General features: G+C 38.7%; 1 protein-coding gene across 3 annotated transcripts in view; it reads right to left on the minus strand.

Annotated features, from left to right (window-relative positions):
• Positions 1-25,807, minus strand: part of LOC131765262 (mitochondrial adenyl nucleotide antiporter SLC25A24) — a 51,087-nt gene that overhangs the window by 11,727 nt on the left and 13,553 nt on the right. For 2 of the 3 annotated variants that reach the window (XM_059078738.2, XM_059078747.2), the window contains 5 exons: positions 23,240-23,327; positions 18,875-18,986; positions 10,626-10,784; positions 7,759-7,911; positions 1,277-1,384 (listed from right to left, as the gene is read on the minus strand). In XM_059078738.2, the coding sequence (XP_058934721.1) occupies positions 1,277-1,384; positions 7,759-7,911; positions 10,626-10,784; positions 18,875-18,986; positions 23,240-23,327 (620 nt within the window). The remainder of the gene's footprint in view (positions 1-1,276; positions 1,385-7,758; positions 7,912-10,625; positions 10,785-18,874; positions 18,987-23,239; positions 23,328-25,807) is intronic. The other variant, XM_067041071.1, reaches the window with a different exon arrangement.

The following is a 25,807-nucleotide window of genomic DNA, read 5'->3' on the forward strand; positions in this document are numbered from 1 at the left end:
GAGTAATATGAACAATCATATTAAAATGCCTGCAAGGAAAGCTATATTAATATGCATACCACAAAGGTGAAAACTAACAGAATTTCTTAAGTCTTATAAGTTATTGAAAAACACTTTGTCATATCAATAAAGATATCCACATCTACAATATTATTATTTATTTATTTATTTATTTATTTTTATTTATTTATTTTGTGGTACACGGGCCTCTGTTGTGGCCTCTCCCGTTGCGGAGCACAGGCTCCGGATGCGCGGGCTCAGCGGCCATGGCTCACGGGCCCAGCCGCTCCACGGCATGTGGGATCTTCCCGGACCGGGGCACGAACCCGTGCCCCTGCATCGGCAGGCGGATTCTCAACCACTGCGCCACCAGGGAAGCCCTACAATATTATTCTTGCTCTAAAGCAGCAGTTGGCAAACTTTTTCTATAAAGTAAATATTTTAGTTTTTGCAGGACTTAAATACCAGGTCCTTGTTGCATATTATTTGATATTGTTTTGTTGTTGTTGTTGTTGTTTTTAAACCACCTTAAAAAGGTAAAAATATAAAAACCATTCTTAGCTCAAGGGTTGTACAAAACAGTCCACAGGTCCATGGTTTGCTAACCTACGCTCTAATAAAAGGATGTCCAGTTAGGATTACCATCACCTAAGCAAATTCTAAGGTTCCGTTACGAACTCTATGGTACAGAAACTCTTTGGAGAGGAATGGGTGCTATAACTCTTATCAACACTATGGGAGCCAGCCTCCAAGATGGCTCCCAACTATCCCTGCCTCCTGGTATTCACACCATGTGTAGTCCCCTTCCCCACTTTACCAGGGGTGGTCTTTGTGACCAACAGAATAGAGCAGATGTGACCAAAGATTGCAGCTTCTATCTTGGGTGCTCTCTTTGATAACTGATTTGGAAAAACCAGCTACCATTTTGTGAGGATACTCAAGCATCCTATGGAGAGGACCCTGCAATAAGGAACTGATATCGTCAACCAACAGCCAGGGAAACCTGGCAGCAAACACGTGAATAAGCTTGAAAACAGATCCATCCCCAGTTGAATCTTGCAATGACTGCAGCCCTGGCTGACATCCTGCTATAGGCTGTAAGAAACCCTGAGCCAGAGGAACCTAGCTAAGCTACACCCAGATTCCTGACCCACAGAAACCATGAGATTATAAATACTTGTTGTTTTAAACTGTTAATCTTGGGATAACTTGTTACACAGCAATAGATAATAATACAAACACCATTAATGCAATCAGACTTCACAATGGTACTTACCTCCATAGGATAAATAAATGTCTGTGCAGTTGCTCCAGCCATGGAACCAGAAACGAATCTCTCAAAGGTTCCTACTTTTTGTCCTTCCTCAGTAAGCAACTTCTTGTACTGTGTAAATAAAGTTTTAAATGCACATTAATACCTGCTACAGAATGAATTGTGTTCTCCCCCCCACAAATTCATATGTTGAAACTGTAACCTCCAATGCGATAGTATTTGGAGCTGGGGCCTTTGGGAGGTAATTATGGTTTGACCATGAGGTGGCGCCTCTCTCTCTTTCTTTCTTTCACACACATGCTCACTCTCTCCCTCCTTCCTTCCCTACCCCTCACCCCTCTCTCTCTCTCCCCCCCCAACATGTATGCACCAAGGAAAGTCCATGTGAGCACACAGTGAGAGAGCCCTCCTCACTGGAAACTGAATTGGTCAGCACCGTGATGACAGACTCCCCAGCTCTAGAACTGTGAGAAATAAACTTCTGTTGTTTAAACAACCCAGCGTATGGTATTTTGTTATGGCAGGCCAAGCTAAGACAATACAAAAATACAAATCAGCTCCTAGAAATCAATTGACAATATGACGTTTCTCAAAATGCACACACTACATTAACAATATCTAACAGAAAAGCAAGGTTTGAATGCTAATACATTCAGTTTACTGGACAGTGATTTTCAAGTTAGAATTCCACAAAACACAGATGGTCCACAGAGAGGACCCAGTAGCTCCTTTGCTAAAATAGATGCATCACAACAGTCTTCCTCAGATGCACAGGTTAATAAAGTATTCACAGTTTTTAGATATTTTCCCCATAGTTTTCTTTTTAAAAAAAATTTATTTATTTATTGTTGGCTGTGTTGGGTCTTCGTTTCTGTGCGAGGGCTTTCTCCAGTTGTGGCAAGTGGGGGCCACTCTTCATCGTGGTGCACGGGCCTCTCACTATCGCGGCCTCTCTTGTTGTGGAGCGCAGGCTCAGTAGTTGTGGCTCACAGGCCTAATTGCTCCGCGGCATGTGGGATCTTCCCAGACCAGGGCTCGAACCCATGTTCCCTGCATTAGTAGGCAGATTCACAACCACTGTGCCACCAGGGAAGCCCAGTTTTCCTTTTTTTAAGATGAGTTTATTTTCAGTATAAGTAAAACTAATAAATAAGTGACAAATATTAACAAAACAACTTAGAAAAACAGTTTTTGTAGGTAATACATTTAACTATACTAACATGTCGACCCCAGAGCCCGCCTGGCCCAGCAGTACTAAAGCAACCGACATGGCTGATCTGGCCAAAGGGGGAAATCTGGCACAAATGCAGCCGAAATACAGATAGGGCAGGATGTTAACATTATGGGCTCCACAGTCAGGCAGACCTGGGCTTGAACCCTAGGTCTATGTGGCCCTGAGCAAGTTTATGAACATGTCCACATGCAGTTTCCTCATCTGTGATAACCCCAGTTTCACGGGGTTGTTGAAAGAATTCGATAAGATAATACACATAACAGCACAGTGCTGGGCAAATGGCAAATGTTCAGTAAATGTTGTTGTTGTTATTATTATTATTACTAATATATTCAATATTATCTTTCTACAACTTGGAGAGAAAATCTCTGTCTGAACACAGACTGTGGTAATAAGCCAGGCAAACCAGATTCCTTCTCCTGGAAATGTGAGGTGGGTCTACAGGTATAATTAGGCACTGACACCTGAGGGAGAAATGGATAAAGCAACAGAGAAGCAGACACATGGAGAAGGGACAGGTCAGTGAGGTTCCACTTTCTGCACTTCCTGAGGCTCCTCCCCTTAATGCCACAGACACCTCCACAGTGACCCCCACCTCCAGCCTGCTTCCCTAAGCCAGCCAGTCTCTGTTCCTTGGGATCCAAAGAGCCCAATGCAAAAACACAGGAATACTTTCTCCTAGTAAAACTGTGCTTCTCTGCTCATGATAAAAATTCAATATAGTATAATTTCACAAAGTTCCCCAAATAGCATATATCTGCTTACCCCCAAAGATCAATGTTTCCACAGGCTCTATTTCCTGAACTGCATCAGAATGTTAAACAAAACTCCCTTCTGCGTAGGCCCTATTAATTTTCCTGCATGTCAGATTATCACAATCATTAAATATAATTTATTGAAAACCTTCCTGCATATAAACAGGAACCTCAGAGACATCGTTTACATTGTGTACCCCCATCCCAAAAGCACCTATCAAAAGTATTCTTTAGTGATTGGTGAATACATATTTAAAGTGTAGGGGTTTGGGGCTCCTGCACCCCAGAACATACAATGCACAAAGGGAAGAGTTGAGGACAGAGAGCCTGTACAGGGTTAGGCAAAGGGACAGGTACTTAACACTATGTCACCAAGCTTAATTCCTACCCCAGAAAGGAGGTAACAGTCACAGAGACTTTAAGTGGCTTGCTCAAGGCCACTGAATTTGACTTTCTCAAAGATGATTTAGCTGGGCTCTCAAAGCCAGCCTGAAATCCCTTTTAGGATTTCAATTTTCTTCCTTCCTTTCTTTCTTTCTTTCTTCCTTCTTTTCTTTTCTTTCCTTTTCTTCCTTCCTTCCTCCCTCCCTTCCTTTCTTTCTTTCTTTCAATTTTGTTTCTTTCTTTCCATTCATCCTATCTATCTCAACTCTCTCTCCATTTGTTAGAATACCTATTTCAACCTTCTCCATTCTCCTCCAGCTTCCAATACCACTTCCTCCCTCATTCTCAAAAAAAGTCCTTTCTTGGGAACTCAAGGAAGAACAGAGAGGCCACCAGGCAAGGATATCTTGGTATTCCTGCCCACTTCCCACAAAATCACCCGCATCCACTTATATCTTTCTCTTCCCGAGCTGACGTGAGAAGAGTCCTCCACACAGTCAAAGGCTAATCCTGCCAGCAGACTGGTTAGTACCCATTTCTCCCCCAGCCCCTCCACCCCCACTCCCTACTCCACACACATACTTCCTCTGAATACCTGCTGCACTTGTTGTCAGTCTCTCTCACTTATATTTTTTAATCTCCTTCTTTGTATTGACATGCTTCCTTCAGCCATAGGCATGTCATTAAAATGAAACGTATCAAAACCCAATATCCTTCTAACCTATCACTCTCTCCCTTCCCTTCACTGAAGTCAAGCTCCTGACAAAAGTGTCTACTGTCCAGTTTTCTTCACCTCCTGTTGACTGTAGCTCATTCCAATTGGTTTCTCATCTCATTACTTCACTGAAACATTTATACCAAGCTTTCCTATCTCTGAGCTGGTAAATTCTGAAAGATAAACTTTTTATTGTATTTAGTACCCTGCAGTATTTGACCCTTCATGAAACCCTCGTCTTCCTCTGACTTCTAGGCCATCGCTTTCTCTGGATTTCCTCCTGTCTCTTTGGCTGCTCCTGTCAGTCTCCTCTACAAGTTTCTCCTACTTCTCCCTGGGCATATCCCCAGAACTGTTCTCATTCTATAAGCCTTCCTGAGGGCTTCATTCCAAAGGCTTCACCTCAGTCACAACCTCCCTGTCCTACTGGACAGCTCCTTGTACGTGTTACAGAAATAGCTCAAAGCCAGCATGTCCAAAATGCAACCTGTTGTTTTACCTCAAAAGCAGTTCCTCTTGTTCCTCTTATTGTATTCTCTACATACTTAGTTGCTCAAGTTAGAAACCATAGTATCACCCTTGATTCCTCTTTCTCACCTCTACATTCACTCAGTGAGTTCTGTTGTTTCTATTTCCCAAAATAGTTTTCAGTTCATTTCAGTTTTTCTTCAATCACCACAGCCGTCTCCTTATACTGGTACTCATCATTTCTTACCTGAATTCCTGAAATATTTCCTTAAATAGTCTCCCTGCCTCAAGTACTGTCTCCCTCTCTTCCAGTACCTCTCCACTCTTTTTCCACATTGATCTTTCTTAAATGTAAATATACTTATTCCACTTCACTACATAAGATGCTTCAATAACCCCCTCACCACATTCAGGCTAAAATCTAGACTCCTATCACATTTGGCTCCTGCCTATCTGTCCAGCCTGCTTTCATCATCATCTTCCCGGACACACACTCCACTACACTTAAGCCTAGTGAACCACCTTCAGCTTCCTTAGTGAGTGATGCCCTCCTGTGCCAACATTTCTGTCCACAGGCTGCTTCCTTCTGCTCAAATACCCATCTTCCCCTTCATCTTAATGGACTTAAGACTCATGCTCATTAAATGAGGATTTACTGGCACTGGGCAAGGTGCTGGGAACACACACCTGAAAACAGATCCTGCCTAAGGAAGCTCACAGTCTCCTTAAGAAGAGAGAGAAGTACTGAGATCATCAGAATTCGGTGTGAGAGTGCTAACAGAGGGAAACAGAGGGAAGGTGTCCTGGAGGAAATAACTCCCAAGCAAAGTCTTGAAAGATGCTCACCACCATATGATCTATAGGAAGAGGAATGGTGTGTGTATGTGTGTGTGTGTGTGTGTGTGTGTGTGTGTGTGTGTGTGTGTGTGTGTCTCACTGGAGCGGGGGCTGGGGGAGGGATGACTGTAAAGTACCCCTGGGATAGGTAAGCAGAGATGCACAGATATGCAGTGCTCAGGTGGATGTGCAGGTATAGAGATGAAGAGAAAAATGTTAGAATGGAAAGCAGTTAGAATGCAGATGGCAGCTGAAACCATGAGAACACAACACCGTACTGCCAGCCTGTTCCTGATACAATTGAACTGCTATGGCAAGGAGGACCCAAATGGACCGCAGCTTTATCCCATGTTGATGTGTTTAAGAGAGCTACATACCAGGCTGAAAATATCCTCTTCTTCGTTTTCTAAGCTATTAGTTATTAGTTATTCAATGAACAAGACCTACCTGAATACAGAAGTGAGCTAGTTAGGTACTCTGGGAAATTTGAGAATGTATATGGCATAACATTTATCCCAAGTAGTTTACAACTCACTGGGAAAAACAATGGGTTTTCCATTATCCGATGGAAAACTGGATATTCTGTAAAATAGTACTCTAAGGAAACCAGGCAGAAGAGGCATCGGTTTTGGTTGGGATGCTTAGGAAATGCTTCTCATAGGAAGCCTGGCTTAAGAGAGCCCTGAGGGATGAAAGGACCTTCAGCAGGGGGCAGAAAATGGACAGGCATAATAGGTCCCAGAGACCACAAGAACACTATACCACACTGTGCAGAGAGCTTTCTCTTGATCTCTAAGAAAAGTTAGCATGCAGAAATTAAAATATTGTGAAGAGGCCTGAGAAAGGATCCTGGCTGGATGCCTGTTGGTGGTGTTCAAGGTAAGAATCTGCTAAGTAGCATAATACATACATTTGCTTGCAATAATACAGACTTTCAAAAATACTGACTTCCTGCATATGGAATAATGGTTTTATACTTGAATACTTATTTATTTTAGGGTCTGGTTTTCCTATCATAAAATCCAAGTATGTGATCAGAATAACCTACAGGTATGTAAAATGCTAGGCCTTACTAGTTGTGATATGTATCCTCAAACATTCATAGAAGGAAAATATACTTCCCAAAGATAAGCTGTAATTAATCTAGCCTCATGGAGGCTAGGTTTTCTTCAATGTTTTCTTTGCTTCTCTATTTCCTAAGCCAAGAAGAAAACACCACTAGACTTTGTAATCTTCTCAAGAGTATTCTGTTGCTCAAGAACAAAATGTTCTCCAAAACTATCAAAAATCTATTTGAAATAATGCAAAATATAAGGTGGGGTTAAATTTCAAGGTTCTTATCGTCTATGGTTAACAATGATGGAAGAAACAGTGGAAAGAATAATTTTGTGCATGCTTAACTAGACAATTCTGCTAATGACAAAGAGAAGCCAAACTCTAAAATCCACTACTGTATTTCCTCTTAACACCAAGTTATGCTGAAGCAGCATCCTGATATCTAAGCATCCTAAACAATCTAAGTCAACAGAGAAGTTGATTCAGAGGTAAATGCATTCATTCATTTACTCATTCACTTAATCATTCTACACTTACTGAGCACTTACCACACGCCAGGCTCTGTCTAAATGCTGGAGTACATGGAGAAGAAGCCAAGCCCCTGCCTTCATGGAGCTTTCACTCTAAATTCAACTCAATTTTATAGCAATGTCAAATTACACAAAGGACTTCAACTTAAAAGTTTTCCTTCCAGATGCTGAATGGGGATACTTTCACAAAAACTTATGTGAGTGTGCAGCTCCTATTCTGAATCCAAAATGAATAAGCTAAAATCTTACGTTTCCTTGAAGAGCTACTTAGAAAAGAACACAAAAGTCTTTTTAAGTAATATTAAAGTCAGAATCCCAGAATTGAGTCATGAGGGATCTCTGAGGTTATCTAGTCGAATCTCCTATAAGAGAAATTCCTCATGGAGTATATGTGGAAAATTATCATGTATTAAAATAATAATCTAAAAAGCACTGTATGATAATTGTTATTGAATCAGTTTATTAACTCCCCTTTGTTAACAAATTCCACAGGTGATAACTATTACCTGTTCATATGCCCAGAACTTAACAGCTGTCTCAGGAGCAATTTTAATGACATTTGTACCATTTCCTCTCCAAAGTGAGCGGATACCTCCCTCTTTTACCATCTGTCGAAAGCCGTCATATATGTTCATTTTCTCTGATTTTGAACCATGGACCTAAAAACAAAAGCAAAACGATATTAAAAACTGGTGGGATGTTATTATTACTATTTCTAAAGTAACCATACAATCCACTCTCTTTTCTTCAGTATTATTTATTACTGCATGAAGATGTATTTGAAAATAGAATATAGAAGGTTGAGAAAATATATAATGGGAAGAACTATTACCATCATTTTAGAAGCCTGACTATGAATCTAAAACTAAGAAAAATCGTAACCCTCAGTGTGGGACAGCAAACAGAGAAGGCATGATCAAAAGTAAAATTATGAACAACATTCATAAGATAAAATGAACCAACTTATTATTTATTAGGCTATGGAACACCCTTTGGAACATGAGCAAGTTCAGTGTAAGAAAAATTAGAAAAATATACTGAATGTAATATATTATCCCTCTCCCTGAGAAGTAATACTGACATGAAATATAATGGGTGGGGGCTTCCCTGGTGGTGCAGTGGTTGAGAGTCCACCTGCCGATGCAGGAGACCTGGGTTCGTGCCCCGGTCCGGGATGATCCCACATGCCATGGAGCGGCTGGGCCCATGAGCCATGGCAGCTGAGCCTGCACGTCCGGAGCCTGTGCTCCGCAATGGCAGAGGCCACAACAGTGAGAGGCCCACGTACCGCAAAGAAAAAAAAAAGGAAATATAAATGAGACTCAAAACAATCTGGATGTTATATTTATCAGAGCCATAGAGAATAGAATACACACAGCCTGACACCAAAAATAAAAATTGTAACTTCTACAGCTTATCTCGAAGTCTCATGTACCAACTGCCTAACCCAGTGAATACTGATGAATTACCTGGCTCATACTACTGATGTGATAGCTGTTTAAATAAACTAGACCTTATGCTTGCCTCTATATAAAACTGATTAAATCTAATAAACCAAAAGTAACTAAAGAAGTCAGCTATTCTTCTGATTGTTTCTGCTTACACAAAATGAGTGACTACCATTAAAAAACAAAACCAAGAAGGGAGGAAGGGAGAAGCTGAAGACTAAAGGTCAGCCATGAGGGCAGTATGTGATCTAGTCACAATAAAAACTCTGGACACCAAAGACTCAGGTGAGTCTCCTTGGTTGGTGTGCAACTCTGTGCATGTTGTCACACACCAATATCAGGAAATAATACATTCTGACTCTCTGGGGAGAAAACAACAGCAACTCCGCATTTGGTACTTCCCTGGAAGCCCTATGCTCTTCTTTCCTTGGCTGATTTTAACGTATATCCTTCACTGTAATAACCATAACCATGAGTATAAAACCTTCCAGTGAGTTCTGTGAATTAATGAATCTGAAGGTAGTTTGGGGAAACCCCTGAACTTTCAGGAACTAAAGTCTAAATATATCCATTTTATTTTAAATAAACTTCACAATAAAATTTGACAAAGGAAAAGATGAATGCTTATTCAAGCTCTCTCAAAGTCAATTTACTATTGTTCCTAAAGAAAAACATACAGGCCAATTCCCTCTCCTTTCTTTTTAAAGCAGTATCTTTACCCCTAAACATATTTTGAGATGTAGGTACATTCTCAATGGATGCTATTTTAAAATATTGTCAGAAATCATTTTGTACAGAAATCTAATGGCAAATATAAAAAGTGCTGACCATAGGTATAACAACACAACTTTTTTTTTTTTTTTTTTTTTTTTTTGTGGTACACGGGCCTCTCACTGTTGTGGCCTCTCCCGTTGCGGAGCACAGGATCCGGACGCACAGGCTCAGCGGCCATGGCTCACGGGTAAAGCCGCTCCGCGGCATATGGGATCTTCCCGGACCGGGGCACGAACCCATGTCCCCTGCATGGGCAGGCAGACTCTCAACCACTGCGCCACCAGGGAAGCCCCCAACACAACTTTTAAAAACCTTTTTTAAGCAGCTAGTATATTCTAGCAGGGTGTTCCAGCCTACCAGGCATTTTCACATACCTTACATTATTTAATTCTTACAACCACCCTTGATAGATATTCCTATTCCCATTCTAGAATGAAGGAAAATGAGGCCTCAGAGGTTTCATGCAGTGTGAGAACCATGAGCTTTAGAGCCAGAAATACTCCATTCCTTGTCTAATTTGTTGTAAAGGAAAAGTTATTTAACTCTCTGAGCCTTGTGTTCCCCACAGATAATATGAGGATAAAATCCCCCCATGCTTGGTTACTAGAGGATTAAATGGGTTACCATAATGAGCACCAAATAAATATTAATCCTTTCCTTTCCCTCATTCCTTTCACTCTGACCAGCCAAGCCTACACTGCTAGTAAATAGGAAAGTCAGCTTATAAACCCAGGTATTTCCTGCCAACCTCAGCTTTAGAATAATTTTTAAAGTTACATCCTTGTTCCAAGATTCCAGATTTCAGAAAAACCCTCTTTTGAGAAAGAACATAAAATATAAGGAAAATATAAGTAATTTAAGGAGACCCCTACAATAATGGCTAGAGATTTCCTTTTCTAATTAAACGTGAATAGTCACAGAAAGCCAAGATTAAAAGTTCATCACACACATGTACCAACAATTTAAGGTTTGGTCAAACACTGAAATACTTAACATGGACTGAATTTAGGATTAACAGCAATAAAATTGAGAGATTTCTTTTTAAAGGTATGACTATCACTGCGAAATTTTTAAACTTTTTTCAAAGCACCATATTTCTCATTGTTTCAGAATATTTTGGACAAACATAGACAGAAGATCGCAAAGCTCACCTGCATCATGACTTTCAGACGATCCAAAGGGGCAGTGCTTGTTCGAGAGACGGCACCAGCAACACCTCCTGCCAAAAGCTGCCTCCACCACTGCCCTGACTTCTTTTCATCTTCCGTGAATTCATCTGGAATAGTTAAACTATCTCCTATGTCAATACCCTGTTAAAATGGAAGAAAGAGCCCCAGGCTCCATCAATTAAAGACAGATCATTCTAGAAGGTTTGCTTCTTTGAAAGAAGAATTACATATTATTTTATAACTAAGATCAGCTTCAATCCTTAGAAAGTACTATACTGAACCAATCTGAGCATATAGGCAATTATAAGTAGCCTATTCACACTAAATGAAGTACAGTATCAGTCCACAAGAAATGAAAATTAACAGTAATTACAAATTTACAAAACCAACAATTACAACTTTTTTCTTAATAGATTCAGAATAACTTTTCTCTTCTAAGGTCTAAGTCAGAATGAAAGAGCAGCATTTGATCAGAGGTAGTGAATCCTTAGCTACAGAAAGAAAATAATTTGTCAGTTCTTCAAAGATACACACTTTATCTCAAAATTATATCCACATTATACTTTATAACATGATATGTGCTCTAAATATGTAAATAAAAATTAAATTAAAACTATAATTTGAGTACCCCTAAACTCATTCCCTATATAGACTGTAAATATTTTTATAAATCTGACTTGTCATTTAAAACATGCAATAGATTCTATATAAAATTTAGCTTACAGGGAGGTATTGTTTAAAATGATCTACCTTCCAATCTTCTCTAAATATTACTATAGGTTACAAACATAGCTTGACAGAAACAAAATTCTATAATAATATTTTTACAACTTTATTATCTAAATGATTCTAGTGTAAAAGATTTTATAGGTAAGAGTGTCAGGGTAAGGAGCTTTGCTATAGTAGTAACCCTCTATTTCTTCATTTTACTATCAATAAAATGGATACATGATTGTAGCCTCAACTATTACTATTTCCAAAGATACAATAAGAATTTCATTATGTAAATATGACTTAACATAAGTATAAAATTTATCAAGAGTGTCCTTGCCCCCACATTGAGCCACAGCTGCCACCACCACCGCCCACCTGCCAGGGACCCTCCAACACTAGCAGAGCACCTAAACTGCATGAAGGCAACTTCAAAATCTACTGAACATGGACAAGTGCGGAAAGAAACAAAGATGGTGAAAGAGGAAATCAAATCAAGATAAGCTCATGAAACAGAAAAAATAAAGAAAAATTTTACAGATGGATATCATCAGAAGCTCTGCCGTGTGGATTAAAGGCTCTTGGCACTCCAGCCAGGTGTCAAGGCTGTGTCTCTGAGGTGGGAGAACCAACCTCAGGACACTGGTCCACAAGAGACCTCTCAGCTCCACGTAATATCAAACGGCGAAAATCTCCCAGAGATCTCCATCTCAACACCAAGACCCAGCTTCACTCAAGGACCAGCAATGAACAGTACTGGACACCCTATACCCAACAAAGAGCAAGACAGGTCTACAGCCCCATCCATTAGCAGAGAGGCTGCCTAAAATCATAATAAGGCTACCAACATCCCCAAACACACCACCAGACGTGGACCTGCCCACCAGAAAGACAAGATCCAGCCTCATCCACCAGAACAGAGGCACTAGTCCCCGCAACCAGGAAACCTGCTCAACCCACTGAACCAACCTCAGCCACTGGGGACAGCCACCAAAAACAGATAGAACTACGAACCTGCAGCCTACAAAAAGGAGACCCCCAAACACAGTAAGATAAGCAAAATGGGAAGACAGAAAAACACACAGCAGATGAAGGAGCAAGATAAAAACACACCAGACCTAACAAATGAAGAGGTAATAGCCAGTCTACCTGAAAGAGAATTCAGAATAATGATACTAAAGATGATTCAAAATCTTGGAAATAGAATAGACAAATTGCAAGAATCAGTTAACAAGGACCTAGAAGAAATAAAGAGGAAGCAAGTAACGATGAGCAACACAATAAATGAAATGAAAAATACTCTAGATGGGATCAATAGCAGAATAACTGAGGCAGAAGGACGGATAAGTGACCTGGAAGATAAAATAGTGGAAATAACTACTGCAGAGCAGAAGAAAGAAAAAAGAATGAAAAGAACTGAGGACAGTCTCAGAGACCTCCGGGACAACATTTAACGCACCAACATTCGAATTATAGGGGTCCCAGAAGAAGAAGAGAAAAAGAAAGGGACTGAGAAAATATTTGAAGAGATTATAGTTGAAAACTTCCCTAATATAGGAAAGGAAATAGTCAACCAAGTCCAGGAAGCACAGAGAGTCCCATACAGGATAAACCTAAGGATAAACATGCCGAGACACATAATAATCAAACTGTCAAAAATTAAATACAAAGAAAACATATTAAAAGCATCAAGGGAAAAACAACAAATAACACACAGGGGAATCCCCATAAGGTTAACAGCTGATCTTTCAGCAGAAACTCTACAAGCCAGAAGGGAGTGGCAGGACATATTTAAAGTGATGAAGGAAAAAACCTACAACCAAGATTACTCTACCCAGCAAGGATCTCATTCAGATTTGATGGAGAAATTAAAACTTTTACAGACAAGCAAAAGCTGAGAGAGTTCAGCACCACCAAACCAGCTTTACAGCAAATGCTAAAGGAACTTCTCTAAGCAAGAAACATAAGAGAAGGAAAAGACCTACAAGAACAACCTGACACAATTAAGTAAATGGTAATAGGAACGCACATATCAATAATTTCCTTAAATGTAAATGGATTAAATGCTCCCACCAAAAGACACAGACTGGCTGAATGGATACAAAAACAGGACCCATATATATGCTGTCTACAAGAGACCCACTTCAGACCTAGGGACACTTACAGGCTGAAAGTGAGGGGATGGAAAAAGATATTCCATGCAAATGGAAATCAGAAGAAAGCTGGAGTAGCAATTCTCATATCAGACAAAATAGACTTTAAAATAAAAACTATTACAAGAGACAAAGAAGGACACTACATAATGATCAAGGGATCGATCCATGAAGAAGATATAACAATTGTAAATATTTATGCACCCAACATAGGAGCACCTCAATACATAAGGCAAATACTAACAGCCATAAAAGGGGAAATCGACAGTAACACAATCATAGTAGGGGACTTTAACACCCCACTGTCACCAATGGACAGATCATCCAAAATGAAAATAAATAAGGAAACACAAGCTTTAAATGATACATTATACAAGATGGATTTACTTGATATTTATAGGACATTCCATCCAAAAACAACAGAATACACATTTTTCTCAAGTGCCCATGAAACATTCTCCAGGATAGATCATATCTTGGGTCACGTATCTAGCCTTGGCAAATTTAAGAAAATTGAAATCGTATCAAGTATCTTTTCTGACCACAATGCTATGAGACTAGATATCAATTACAGGAAAAGACCTGTAAAAAATACAAACACATGGAGGCTAAACAATACACTACTTAATAACGAAGTGATCACTGAAGAAATCAAAGAGGAAATCAAAAAGTACTTAGAAACAAATGACAATGGAGACACGACGACCCAAAACCTATGGGATACGGCAAAAGCAGTTCTAAGAGGGAAGTTTATAGCAATACAATCATACCTTAAGAAACAGGAAGCATCTCGAATAAACAACCTAACTTTGCACCTAAAGCAATTAGAGAAGGAAGAACAAAAAACCCCCAAATTTAGCAGCAGAAGGAAAGAAATCATAAAGATCAGATCAGAAATAAATGAAAAAGAAATGAAGGAAACAATAGCAAAGATCAATAAAAGTAAAAGCTGGTTCTTTGAGAAGATAAATAAAATTGATAAACCATTAGCCAGACTCATCAAGAAAAAAAGGGAGAAGACTCAACTCAATAGAATTAGAAATGAAAAAGGAGATGTAACACCTGACTCTGCAGAAATACAAAAGATTATTAGAGATTACTACAAGCAACTCTATGCCAATAAAATGGACAACCTGGAAGAAATGGACAAATTCTTAGAAATGCACAACCTGCCAAGACTGAACCAGGAAGAAATAGAAAATATGAACAGACCAATAACAAGCACTGAAATTGAAACTGTGATTCAAAATCTTCCAACAAACAAAAGCCCAGGACCAGATGGCTTCACAGGCGAATTCTATCAAACATTTAGAGAAGAGCTAACACCTATCCTTCTCAAATTCTTCCAAAAGATAGCAGAGGGAGGAACATTTCCAAACTCATTCTATGAGGCCACCATCACCCTGATACCAAAACCAGACAAAGATGTCACAAAGAAAGAATACTACAGGCCAATATCACTGATGAACATAGATGCAAAAATCCTCAACAAAATACTAGCAAACAGAATCCAACAGCCCATTAAAAGGATCATACACCATGATCAAGTGGGGTTTATTCCAGGAATGCAAGGATTCTTCAATATACGCAAATCAATCAATGTGATACACCATATCAACAAACTGAAGGAGAAAAACCATATGATCATCTCAATAGATGCAGAGAAAGCTTTTGACAAAATTCAACACCCATTTATGATAAAAACCCTGCAGAAAGTAGGCATAGAGGGAACTTTCCTCAATATAATAAAGGCCATATATGACAAACCCACAGCCAGCATTGTTCTCAATGGTGAAAAACTGAAACCATTTCCACTAAGATCAGGAACAAGACAAGGTTTCCCACTCTCACCACTCTTATTCAACCTAGTTTTGGAAGTTCTAGCCACAGCAATCAGAGAAAATAAAGAAATAAAAGGAATCCAAATAGGAAAAGAAGAAGTAAAGCTGTCACTGTTTGCAGATGACATGATACTATACATAGAGAATCCTAAGGATGCTACCAGAAAACTACTAGAACTAATCAATGAATTTGGTAAAGTAGCAGGATACAAAATTAATGCACAGAAATCTCTTGCATTCTTATACACTAACGATGAAAAATCCGAGAGGGGAATCAAGAAAACACTCCCATTTACCATTGCAACAAAAAGAATAAAATACCTAGGAATAAACCTACCTAAGGAGACAAAAGACTTGTATGCAGAAAACTATAAGACACTGATGAAAGAAATTAAAGATGATATAAATAGATGGAGAAATATACCATGTTCTTGGATTGGAAGAATCAACATTGTGAAAATGACTCTATTACCCAAAGCAATCTACAGATTCAATGCAATCCCTATCAAATTACCACTGGCATTTTTTACAGTACTAGAACAAAGAATTTCACAATTTGTATGGAAACACAAAAGACCCCGAATAGACAAAGCAATCTTGAGAACGAAAAATGGAGCTGGAGGAATCAGGCTCCCTGACTTCAGACTATACTACAAGGTCACAGTAATCAAGACAGTATGGTACTGGCACAAAAACAGAAATATAGATCAATGGAACAGGATAGAAAGCCCCGAGATAAACCCACACACATATGGTCACCTTATCTTTGATAAAGGAGGGAAGGATATACAGTGGAGAAAAGACAGCCTCTTCAATAAGTGGTACTGGGAAAACTGGACAGCTACCTGTACAAGTATGAAATTAGAACACTCCCTAACACCACACACAAAAATAAACTCAAAGTGGGATAAAGACCTAAATGTAAGGCCAGACACTATCAAACTCTTAGAGGAAAACATAGGCAGAACACTGTATGACATAAACCACAGCAAGATCCTTTTTGACCCATCTCCTAGAGAAATGGAAATAAAAACAAAAATAAACAAATGGGATCTAATGAAACTTAAAAGCTTTTGCACAGCAAAGGATACCATAAACAAGACTAAAAGACAACCCTCAGAATGGGAGAAAATATTTGCAAATGAAGCAACTGACAAAGGATTAATCTCCAAAATATACAAGTAGCTCATGCAGCTCAATAACAAAAATACAAACAACCCAATCCAAAAATGGGCAGAAGAACTAAATAGACATTTCTCCAAAGAAGATATACAGATCGCCAACAAACAGATGAAAGAATGCTCAACATCATTAATCATTAGAGAAATGCAAATCAAAACTACAATGAGATATCACCTAACACCGGTCAGATTGGCCATCATCAAAAACTCTAGAAACAATAAATGCTGGAGAGGGTGTGAAGAAAAGGGAACTCTCTTGCACTGCTGGTGGGAATGTAAATTGATACAGCCACTATGGAGAACAGTTTGGAGGTTCCTTAAAAAACTACAAATAGAACTACCATATGACCCCGCAATCCCACTACTAGGCATATACCCTGAGAAAACCATAATTCAAAAAGAGTCATGTACCAAAATGTTTATTGCAGCTCTATTTACGATAGCCAGGACATGGAAGCAACCTAAGTGCCCATCAACAGATGAATGGATAAAGAAGATGTGGCACATATATACAATGGAATATTACTCAGCCATAAAAAGAAATGAAACTGAGTTATTTGTAATGAGGTGGATAGACCTGGAGTCTGTCATACAGAGTGAAGTAAGTCAGAAGGAGAAAAACAAATACCGTATGCTAACAGTTATATATGGAATCTAAGAAAAAAAAATGTCATGAAGAGATTAGTGGTAGGACTGGAATAAAACACAGACCTACTAGAGCATGGATTTGAGGATATGGGGAGGGGGAAGGGTAAGCTGTGACGATGTGAGAGAGTGGCAGGGACATATACACACTACCAAAAGTAAATTAGATAGCTAGTGGGAAGCTGCCGCATAGCACAGGGAGTTCACCTCTGTGCTTTGTGACCACCTAGAGGGGTGGGATAGGGAGGGTGGGAGGGAGGGTGACGCAAGAGGGAAGAGATATGGGAACATATGTATATGTATAACTGATTCACTGTGTTGTAAAGGAGAAACTAACACACTATTGTAAAACAGTTATACTCAAATAAAGATGTTTAAAAAATTTTAAAAAAAATTTATCAAGGCAACTGAACTACAAATATAGTATTATTTTATATTCATAGTTGAAAAGGCATTAGTCACCAAAAACTCTACAATGCTCTAGGTAAGTTTAGGCAGTTACTAGTAACAATGTGAACTCTAGGCTTCATTTAGTACATATAAAATGTACTGAAATCCAGGAATATGTATAGAAGTAAAGCCCATTAGAAAAATAAAAATTCCCTCAAAGAGTTCCCATTGTTTTCAGGAACAGATTGCAGAATGAAATGAATTTCATTTACCCCAGGATATTTCAGTAGGATATTAATGAAATTTAATTAAAATTTGAAAGTTTAGAAGAATACAGATGGATAGGTGTGCAATACTAAGCAGATGAGCCAAAGATTTTTTAACCTTCCATGATTATTATTATTATTATTTTTTAATTTATTATTTTTGTGTGTGTGTGGTACGCGGGCCTCTCACTGTTGTGGCCTCTCCCGTTGCCGAGCACAGGCTCTGGACGCGCAGGCTCATTGGCCATGGATCACAGGCCCAGCCACTGCGCGGCATGTGGGATCTAGACCTGGGCACGATCCCGCATCCGCTGCATCGGCAGGCGGACTCTCAACCACTGCGCCACCAGGGAAGCCCCATGATTATTATTATAGGTGCCTTAAGCCAGAGATAAGTGTAGGTGGTTGACTGAACAAGCAAGTTTCAGAAGGGGTCTTTGGTAATTATCAACCACGAGGTACTGAGATTATTTAGGCAATATATTATCTATAAAAAGTAAAAGCCCCGGGAGTTCTCTGGTGGTGCAGTGGTTAAGAATCCTCCTGCCAATGCAGGGGACACAGGTTCAACCCCTGGTCTGGGAAGATCCCACATGCTGTGGAGCAACTAAGCCCGTGCACCACAACTACTGAGCCTGCACTCTAGAGCCCACAAGCCACAACTACTGAGCCCACGTGCCACAACTACTGAAGCCCGCGTGCCTGGAGCCCATGCTCCACAACGAGAGAAGCCACTGCAACGAGAAGTCCACGCACCTCAACAAAGAGTAGCCCCCGCTCGCTGCAACTAGAGAAAGCCCACCCACAGCAACGAAGACCCAACACAGCCAAAAATAAATAAAATAAAATAAATTAATTTTTTTAAAAAGCTTTAATATACTCTGAGTATACACCTAACAGAATACGCAGAACTCTACAAGTTAAAGAGCTATTAAGACTTGGGTACCATGGCCCATTAAGTGTTACAGAGTGCTCTTAGATGATAACCATACCAATTGCTTACAGCTCCAAATAAGTATAAATTAATACATAAAGCGTACTCACAGTAGAATGTTTCCAGAAACGGATAATTTCCTCAATGTCTGTAACAGGGTTAAATAAGAAGTAGTCTCTCCATTCATTCCAGTCCACTGTCATTGTCCCATCAGCATCGATGCTGAAAATAAAAAGAAGCTGATTAAAGAACAAAATAAAATGTATAAATAAAACTAACATTATTGGCCATGTTGCAGAATGACAGTTTCTCTTCCAATTTAATATTCTTAAAAGGTTTTTGGAAATGGCAACAAGCATTTGATGATCTGTTTTAATCATTTAGATAAAAACAGACCCCCAAATTACAGGTCTCACTAAAGGCTACTTTTGGTGCTCTGTCAACCTCCAAGTCAATGAGCTATCAAACACTAATGCTGGAAGATAAAATTGGGGGTTAGCAATGAATGAATTTATGATCCATTTTTTCTTACACTGGCTCAAGAAGATAGTTCTTAATGTTCTATTGTAACATTTGGATGTGACTTCAGAATATACTCAAAATACACTATCAATTTCCTTCTCCAATTTTCTCTAAGCTAAGAAAATTACCAATGATTGTAAAAAATAAAATCAAACTTCGTGATTGGGCCTTTTGAGTCTTAAGAAATCCTGGTACCTTATCTTCAACATTTAAAATTAACATACTGTAGCCCTGGATATTTTTCATTAACTTTTTGCTTATTTTAGTAGGTTCCTGGCAATAATGTCATTTGTACCTGTTTATTTTCCTAAAATCAACTTTAAACTGCCCAGGATTTTGACAGTTTTGTTCACTACTGTAGACCCAGCATCTAAAGTGGGCAGTACAAAGAAAGTGTTCATTTATTGAATTAATGAATATATCTGAAAAAAAAGTTTTGGTGTCTCCTCTGAATTTGGTATTTATTCTGACTTGCATGAAAGTGATGCATAAAGATGGCAGTCAGATAAAATGCTATTTTCAGATATTTATGATTATATTTTCCAGTGCCACTTTTAACTTTGATTGCATACATGAAATTACACTTAAACTTTCAATTGTCCCAGCACACAGGTGTTAACATTCCATATTTGCATAAGAGTCCTAGTTACTACCGATGTTTATGACACTATTCTTCTAGGTTAAAATACTTATAGCTCTATTTTTTAATCACTATGTTCTCTTTTAATGCAATTGTTTATTGTCTGACCCTACCCCTCAACCCCCCCACACACACACACGCATGCAAGCATCCCCCACAAGGCAAGGATTTTTTATTTTATTCACTGATATGACCAAAGTGTCTAGAACAGTGCCTGGCGCAGAGCAAATATTTGTTGAATGAATGAATAAATGAATTCCAAACTCTGCAGCTTAAAGCCACAGAACACTTAGTGTTGACAAACTTCTTAAATAAGATAGTCTCACTGTGGGTTTAAATTGAGTTTCTCTTCAACTTACTAACGAAGTTGAGCATCTTATCATATTCATCTGCTACTCATGTTTTTCCCCTTGTGAAATGCTTATTCATATCTTTTGCCCATTTTTCTAATGGGTTGTGTCTTTTTCTTAAATATGTATAGTTCTTTATATAGTTGATTTAATCCTTCAAGTTATAAATTAGCAAGTACCTTCTCTTTGTCTTTTCATTTTATGTATAGTGTCCATGAATAGATGCTCTTAATTATAACACAGCTGAATTTATCAATCTTTTCATATATGGTTACTGACTTCTGTATTTTTTAAAATAAATTCTTCCCTATACTGAGATATAGACATTTGCTTCTTTTTCCTCTAAAGGTACTGCAGTGTAACTTTCACATTTAGTTTCATTTTTTAAAATTGAAGTACAGTTGATTTACAATATTATGTTAGTTTCAGATGTACAGCAAAGTGACTCAGTTATATGTATAATTTTTTCAGATTATTTTCCATTATAGGTTATTACAAGATATTGAATATAGTTCCCTGTGCTATATAGTAAATCCTTGTTGCTTATCTATTTTATGTATAGTAGTTTGTATCTGTTAATCCCATGCTCCTAATTTATCCTTCCTACCCTCCCTTTCCCTTTTGGTAACCATAAGTTTGTTTTCTATGTCTGTGATTTCTGTGCATGGCGTGAGGCAGGTACCCAACTGTATTTCCGTCTGCATGGATAACCAGGTGCACCAGAACCATTTATTGCATAGTCTCTCCTTTTCCCAGGGATTTGAAAAGCTACTTCTCTCATGTGACAAATCCCAAATATGGATGGGTCTGTTTCTGGGATGGTATGTTCCATTTGTCAACTTGTCTGTGTGGCAATACCACTAAGTTTTAATTATAGCTTATAACAACTCTTTGATATCTGATAGGGCAGGTCCCCAGCTCCTTATGGTTCTCCAAGAATGTCTTGGTTATTCTTGGGCCTGTATGGTTTCATTTTTCTCTAGAAATGTTTCATAGCCCGAATGCTGGGGCAAAGAGAACAACTGAGAGGGTGGTTCAGGATTGGGGGAAAGTAAGTAGGAGTGGTGGAAGGAATCAATCAAGAGGAGATTGACAGACTGGAGGAAATGAAGGGGCCAGAGATCTGTAAGTCAAAATGCAAGTACTATAGGAGCAAGACAGTGTAGAATCTGGAGGAAGAAGGGTCAGAAGGTAGGATACAGGTTTTTAAGACTTCAGACGAGGAGTGACTTCAAGTTATCATACAATCCTGAGAGGGAGTGGGCTGCTGAAGTAAAATGGAATAAAAGTCTCAGGTGTGTTGAGGAAGGCAAGGAACACTGACACCAGAAAGAGGAGTCACCAGCACGAATACTGAAGTTTCCTAGGACTTAAAGAGAAAATGACTATTTGACAAGTGCCAAGGTCCTCAGTAAATGTGGAGAGGGAACTAGAGATAAGAAAATTAGAGGAAAGAGGGATGGAGATGAAAGCCTAAAAGGAAAATGGATTTTACTTGAGAGCAGAAGATAAAGATACATGAAGCACACATGTTTGGGAGCGACTGCTTACCTATTTCAGCTACTCCCCACCCATATCTTCTACTGAAAAAGTAGAACTAGAAGGCTGTATTTCAACCAACTGATTCCTATTCTCATACTCTGATGACTCAGCCTCAGCTGTTTCAATCAGCACCTTTCAGACTTCTCTCCCATGAATTCAGTTTTGAGTATACTAAGAGACAGTGAAATGACAGAAAGGAGGCTGACATTTGGAGGTATATGAGTCACACTGACAACCGAGCACTCAAGGGAAGGTCCGTGATTTCCACTACTGAAAACACAATCCGATTCTGCCTTTTAAAACACTGTGAGATAATAGAAAATATATAACTTGATCTCTGTTCCCTGTTCCTGGCAAGAGCCCCTAAAGCCCTTGTAATTTCCTAAGTGATAAGAGCACTAGGGCATCTTTTGTTCTAATGAGGCAACTCTGGGTGGGCTCCTGGATGGCTCCTAGATGAGGGCTGGACACCAGAAAAACCAAGTCATGATTAGAATCTTGGAATTTTCAGCCCCCTTCCCACCCCCATCCCACCCCAATTCTCCAGAGGGGGAGAGGGACTGAAAATGGAGTTAATAATTGAGCATGCCTACATGAAGATGCCTCCATAAAAATCTCAATAGCACAGGATTTAGGGAGCTTCTGGTTAGCAAACACATCCATACACTGGCAGAGTGAAACACCTAACTCCACAAAGACACCTGTGCTCAGGACCCTCCCAGGCCTCCCCATATGTATCATTTTGTCTGCCTGTTTATCTGTATCCTTTATAACACCCTGTAATAACCTGGTAAGCATAAGTAAATGTTTCCCTGAGTTCTGTGAGCTCCTCTAGCAAGTAACTGAACCCAAGGGGGAGAAGGTCACAGGAACCTCTGATGTGTAGTCAAGTCAGGCAGAAGATGTGGGTAATCTGGGGACCTACTACTTGCGATTGACATCTGAAGTGGAGAGCAGTCTTGTGAAACTGAGTCCTTAATCTGTGGGATCTGACACTACCTCCAGGTAGACAATGTTAGAATTGAATTACGTTGTAGGACACCCAGCTAGTGTCAGCTAGAATTGCTTGTTGTGGGGAAAAAAAACCCACATATTCAGTGACCAGAAGTTTCAGAAGTGAAGTGTTTTGCGTGAGTGGTAAAAGAGTCATGTAAAAGGGAAAACAGAGCTTCTTCTACTGCACCAGCCCTGGAGGCCTTGAAAGAGTTTTCCCATTCCTACACTTTAGGTATATGTGTACACACAAAATGAAAAGCGAGAAAAAGGGGAGAAAGATATTGAAAGTACATAGTGAGGAATGGTAAGGTACAAGGATTTGTTTTAAGCCACACTTAAGGCAGATCTCTAATACAGGATACTAAAATTAAAAAAAAAAAAAAAAAAAAAAAAAAAAAAAAACTGTCAATAGAGGAAGAGCTTACCTTTGAAGAATCAACTCTGCTTGTTGTTTAGAAATAGTTAGACCTAGTATCTGGAGAGACTGCACAATTTCAGAAGCCTCAATTTTTCCTTTAAAAAATAAAAATTATAAACTCATAACTGATAAGGACCTTAGAAATCATGAATTTCAAATCCCTCACTTAATAAGGGAGAGCCTTGAACTGATTAAGGTAAAATTGCAAATTTCGATGAGCTATAGATTTGCTTAAGTACATATTGCAACACCAACTCAAATTTCAACAAATACATTAAACAAATATACACACATTATTTCATTCAAAAACCATAACAGCCTTGTAGGTAAATAATGACATTCCATCTAAAGAAAAGACTGAGAGCTTACATGGCCTTACCAAGAAATGACATTAAGAAGCAGCAGAACTGAGATTCAAATCAAGATACTCTGACTTTGAGGTAAATTCAATTAAGCTAGGATCTATTAATTTTAAAGCATGCATTTCTACATTTTAATAAATGATCAAGCATTTATTATACATAAAGAGTTAAGGCACTGAGTTAAAAGAAAGTAGAAAATGAAGCCAAAGAGTATGGAATATTCTTTTGAGAAATCTGGCAATAAAAATAAAGCAGGATAGTAGGTTGATGGAAGTAGGAAAATTATTATTATAAGAGCAATTAGAGCATGTTGTAGAAAGGAGAAGAATCAGAAGAGAAGAAGAAAGAGAAAACATAAGCAAGAAATGTAAGATTGCATTTCCCTCAAGCATCCCACAGACCCATGAGGATCCTAAGACTAAGATGCATGAAACAGGTAAACAAACCAAAGGGTCTGATGCCAAACCAGGATTAACAGCAAAGTTCTCCAGGAAAAGAGGAAGACAAAAATTACTGTTAGTGGTAAAAGGAAAGATTCTCTTTAAAGGAAGGACTTTGAAGGAATGACAGGATTTGGAGAGACTTCTCCCAGGGAGAAGAAAGGAACAGCATGAGAATCTGGACAATGTAAGAGCAGTTAGAGGCGCCACCCTGTTAGCGATGAAATTTTTCAAATACCACCCTGAATAATCACCTTTTTGATTGCACTCTCAAAGAAGTACAGTTGATTCTCATTATTCACTATAGTTACTTTCTATAAGGTCACCATAAACACAGAACTAAAGAACGGAACCACTGTTCCTAAGGGAAATACAGGGTTAGGCTCCTGTGCCTCTGGTCACAATATTCTCATCAACCAATCAATACAAAAACTTGTTTTCTGTGTTTCTGTTTAAAGACACCTTGCTTAATATATGTTACTGACTCATAAACATTGAACTCATGGTCAACAGCACTATAACTCATGCCTGAGTGAAGCTTTTCTGACACACGTATTTTCTTCCAAAAGCACATCACAGCCTTCCCACATTTAGGAACACTCAACAGCATTTCAGCACTGTTCTTGGGAGCCATTGCAAATAGTGAAATCATCAATAAAAAGCACAAAAATGCAAAAAACATGGCACCAAGTAGACTACAGAAGGACTTGTTTACAATAAAAAAGCTAAAACAAGAACGCAGCACATCGCCTCTTTCTATCTCAGCTTTAGAAATGTGCTCACCAAGCAAATGAAATTTGTGACTGCTCAGCACAAATCCATGAATGGCTGCAAAAGCACTGTGAGTATTGATTTGGGGGGTTACCTATGGACTTAAATTTTAGCAAGTAGAAAAATTCTCAAATACAGAATTCATGAATAATGAGGATAGACTGTATATGCTTTGTTTTAAGAAAGTCTAATAAAAGTATGAACCTATAATGAAAAAGTGTTTTTAAATACAAAAATAAGATAAACTGAGGGGAAACTGTATTTACTACAAATTTCATCTTTAACACAACATTTTAAGTCAAATATACCTCAATAAAAAATAAAATTAAAATATTTCACCTTTAATTATTTCTTCTGGTTCATTTAGAATTTTCTGAAATGGACCATTGATACGTGCATACTGTACGTACTGAACGATCGGCCTCTACTTATCTGGAGATGATCCTGAGGTAGCTTCATCTCCCAGCAACTGCCTGCCCTAACACTATATAGACGGTCCCTTCTCTGCAGCTGAAATTTAGAGGGTTCAGGGTGGGATGAAAGTTTGTGGGAAGAAATAAATTTGATTGTAAGAATTGAATTTTGTTACAAGATTGGACTAAGGTAGACTTGGAACATACAATGTAAGGTTTATGGGTGGTAACAAATATTCTAACAGTACTATTTTCCACCACAAACTCAGCTCTTCCTAGCCAAGTCACAGATTTGAACGATCATCAAAACCAATCAAAGGGTTTAGTTGTTTCTTTGTTTGAAGGAACTTGCCTTGAGTCTAACTGAAGTTAATGTTCAGTAAAAATCTGGGATCAGCAAACTATAACCCTCTGGCCGAATAAGGCCTGTTGCCTGCTTTTGTAAATAAAGTTTTATTGGAACACAGCCATGCCTACTCATTTACATATTATCTATGACTGTTTCTGCATTGTGACAGCAGAAATGAGTACCTGCAACTGAGATCACACGGACCACTAAGCTAAAATACTATCTGGACTTTTACAAAAA

The sequence above is a fragment of the Kogia breviceps genome, chromosome 1 (genome assembly GCF_026419965.1).
Source record: "Kogia breviceps isolate mKogBre1 chromosome 1, mKogBre1 haplotype 1, whole genome shotgun sequence".
NCBI lineage: Eukaryota > Metazoa > Chordata > Mammalia > Artiodactyla > Physeteridae > Kogia > Kogia breviceps.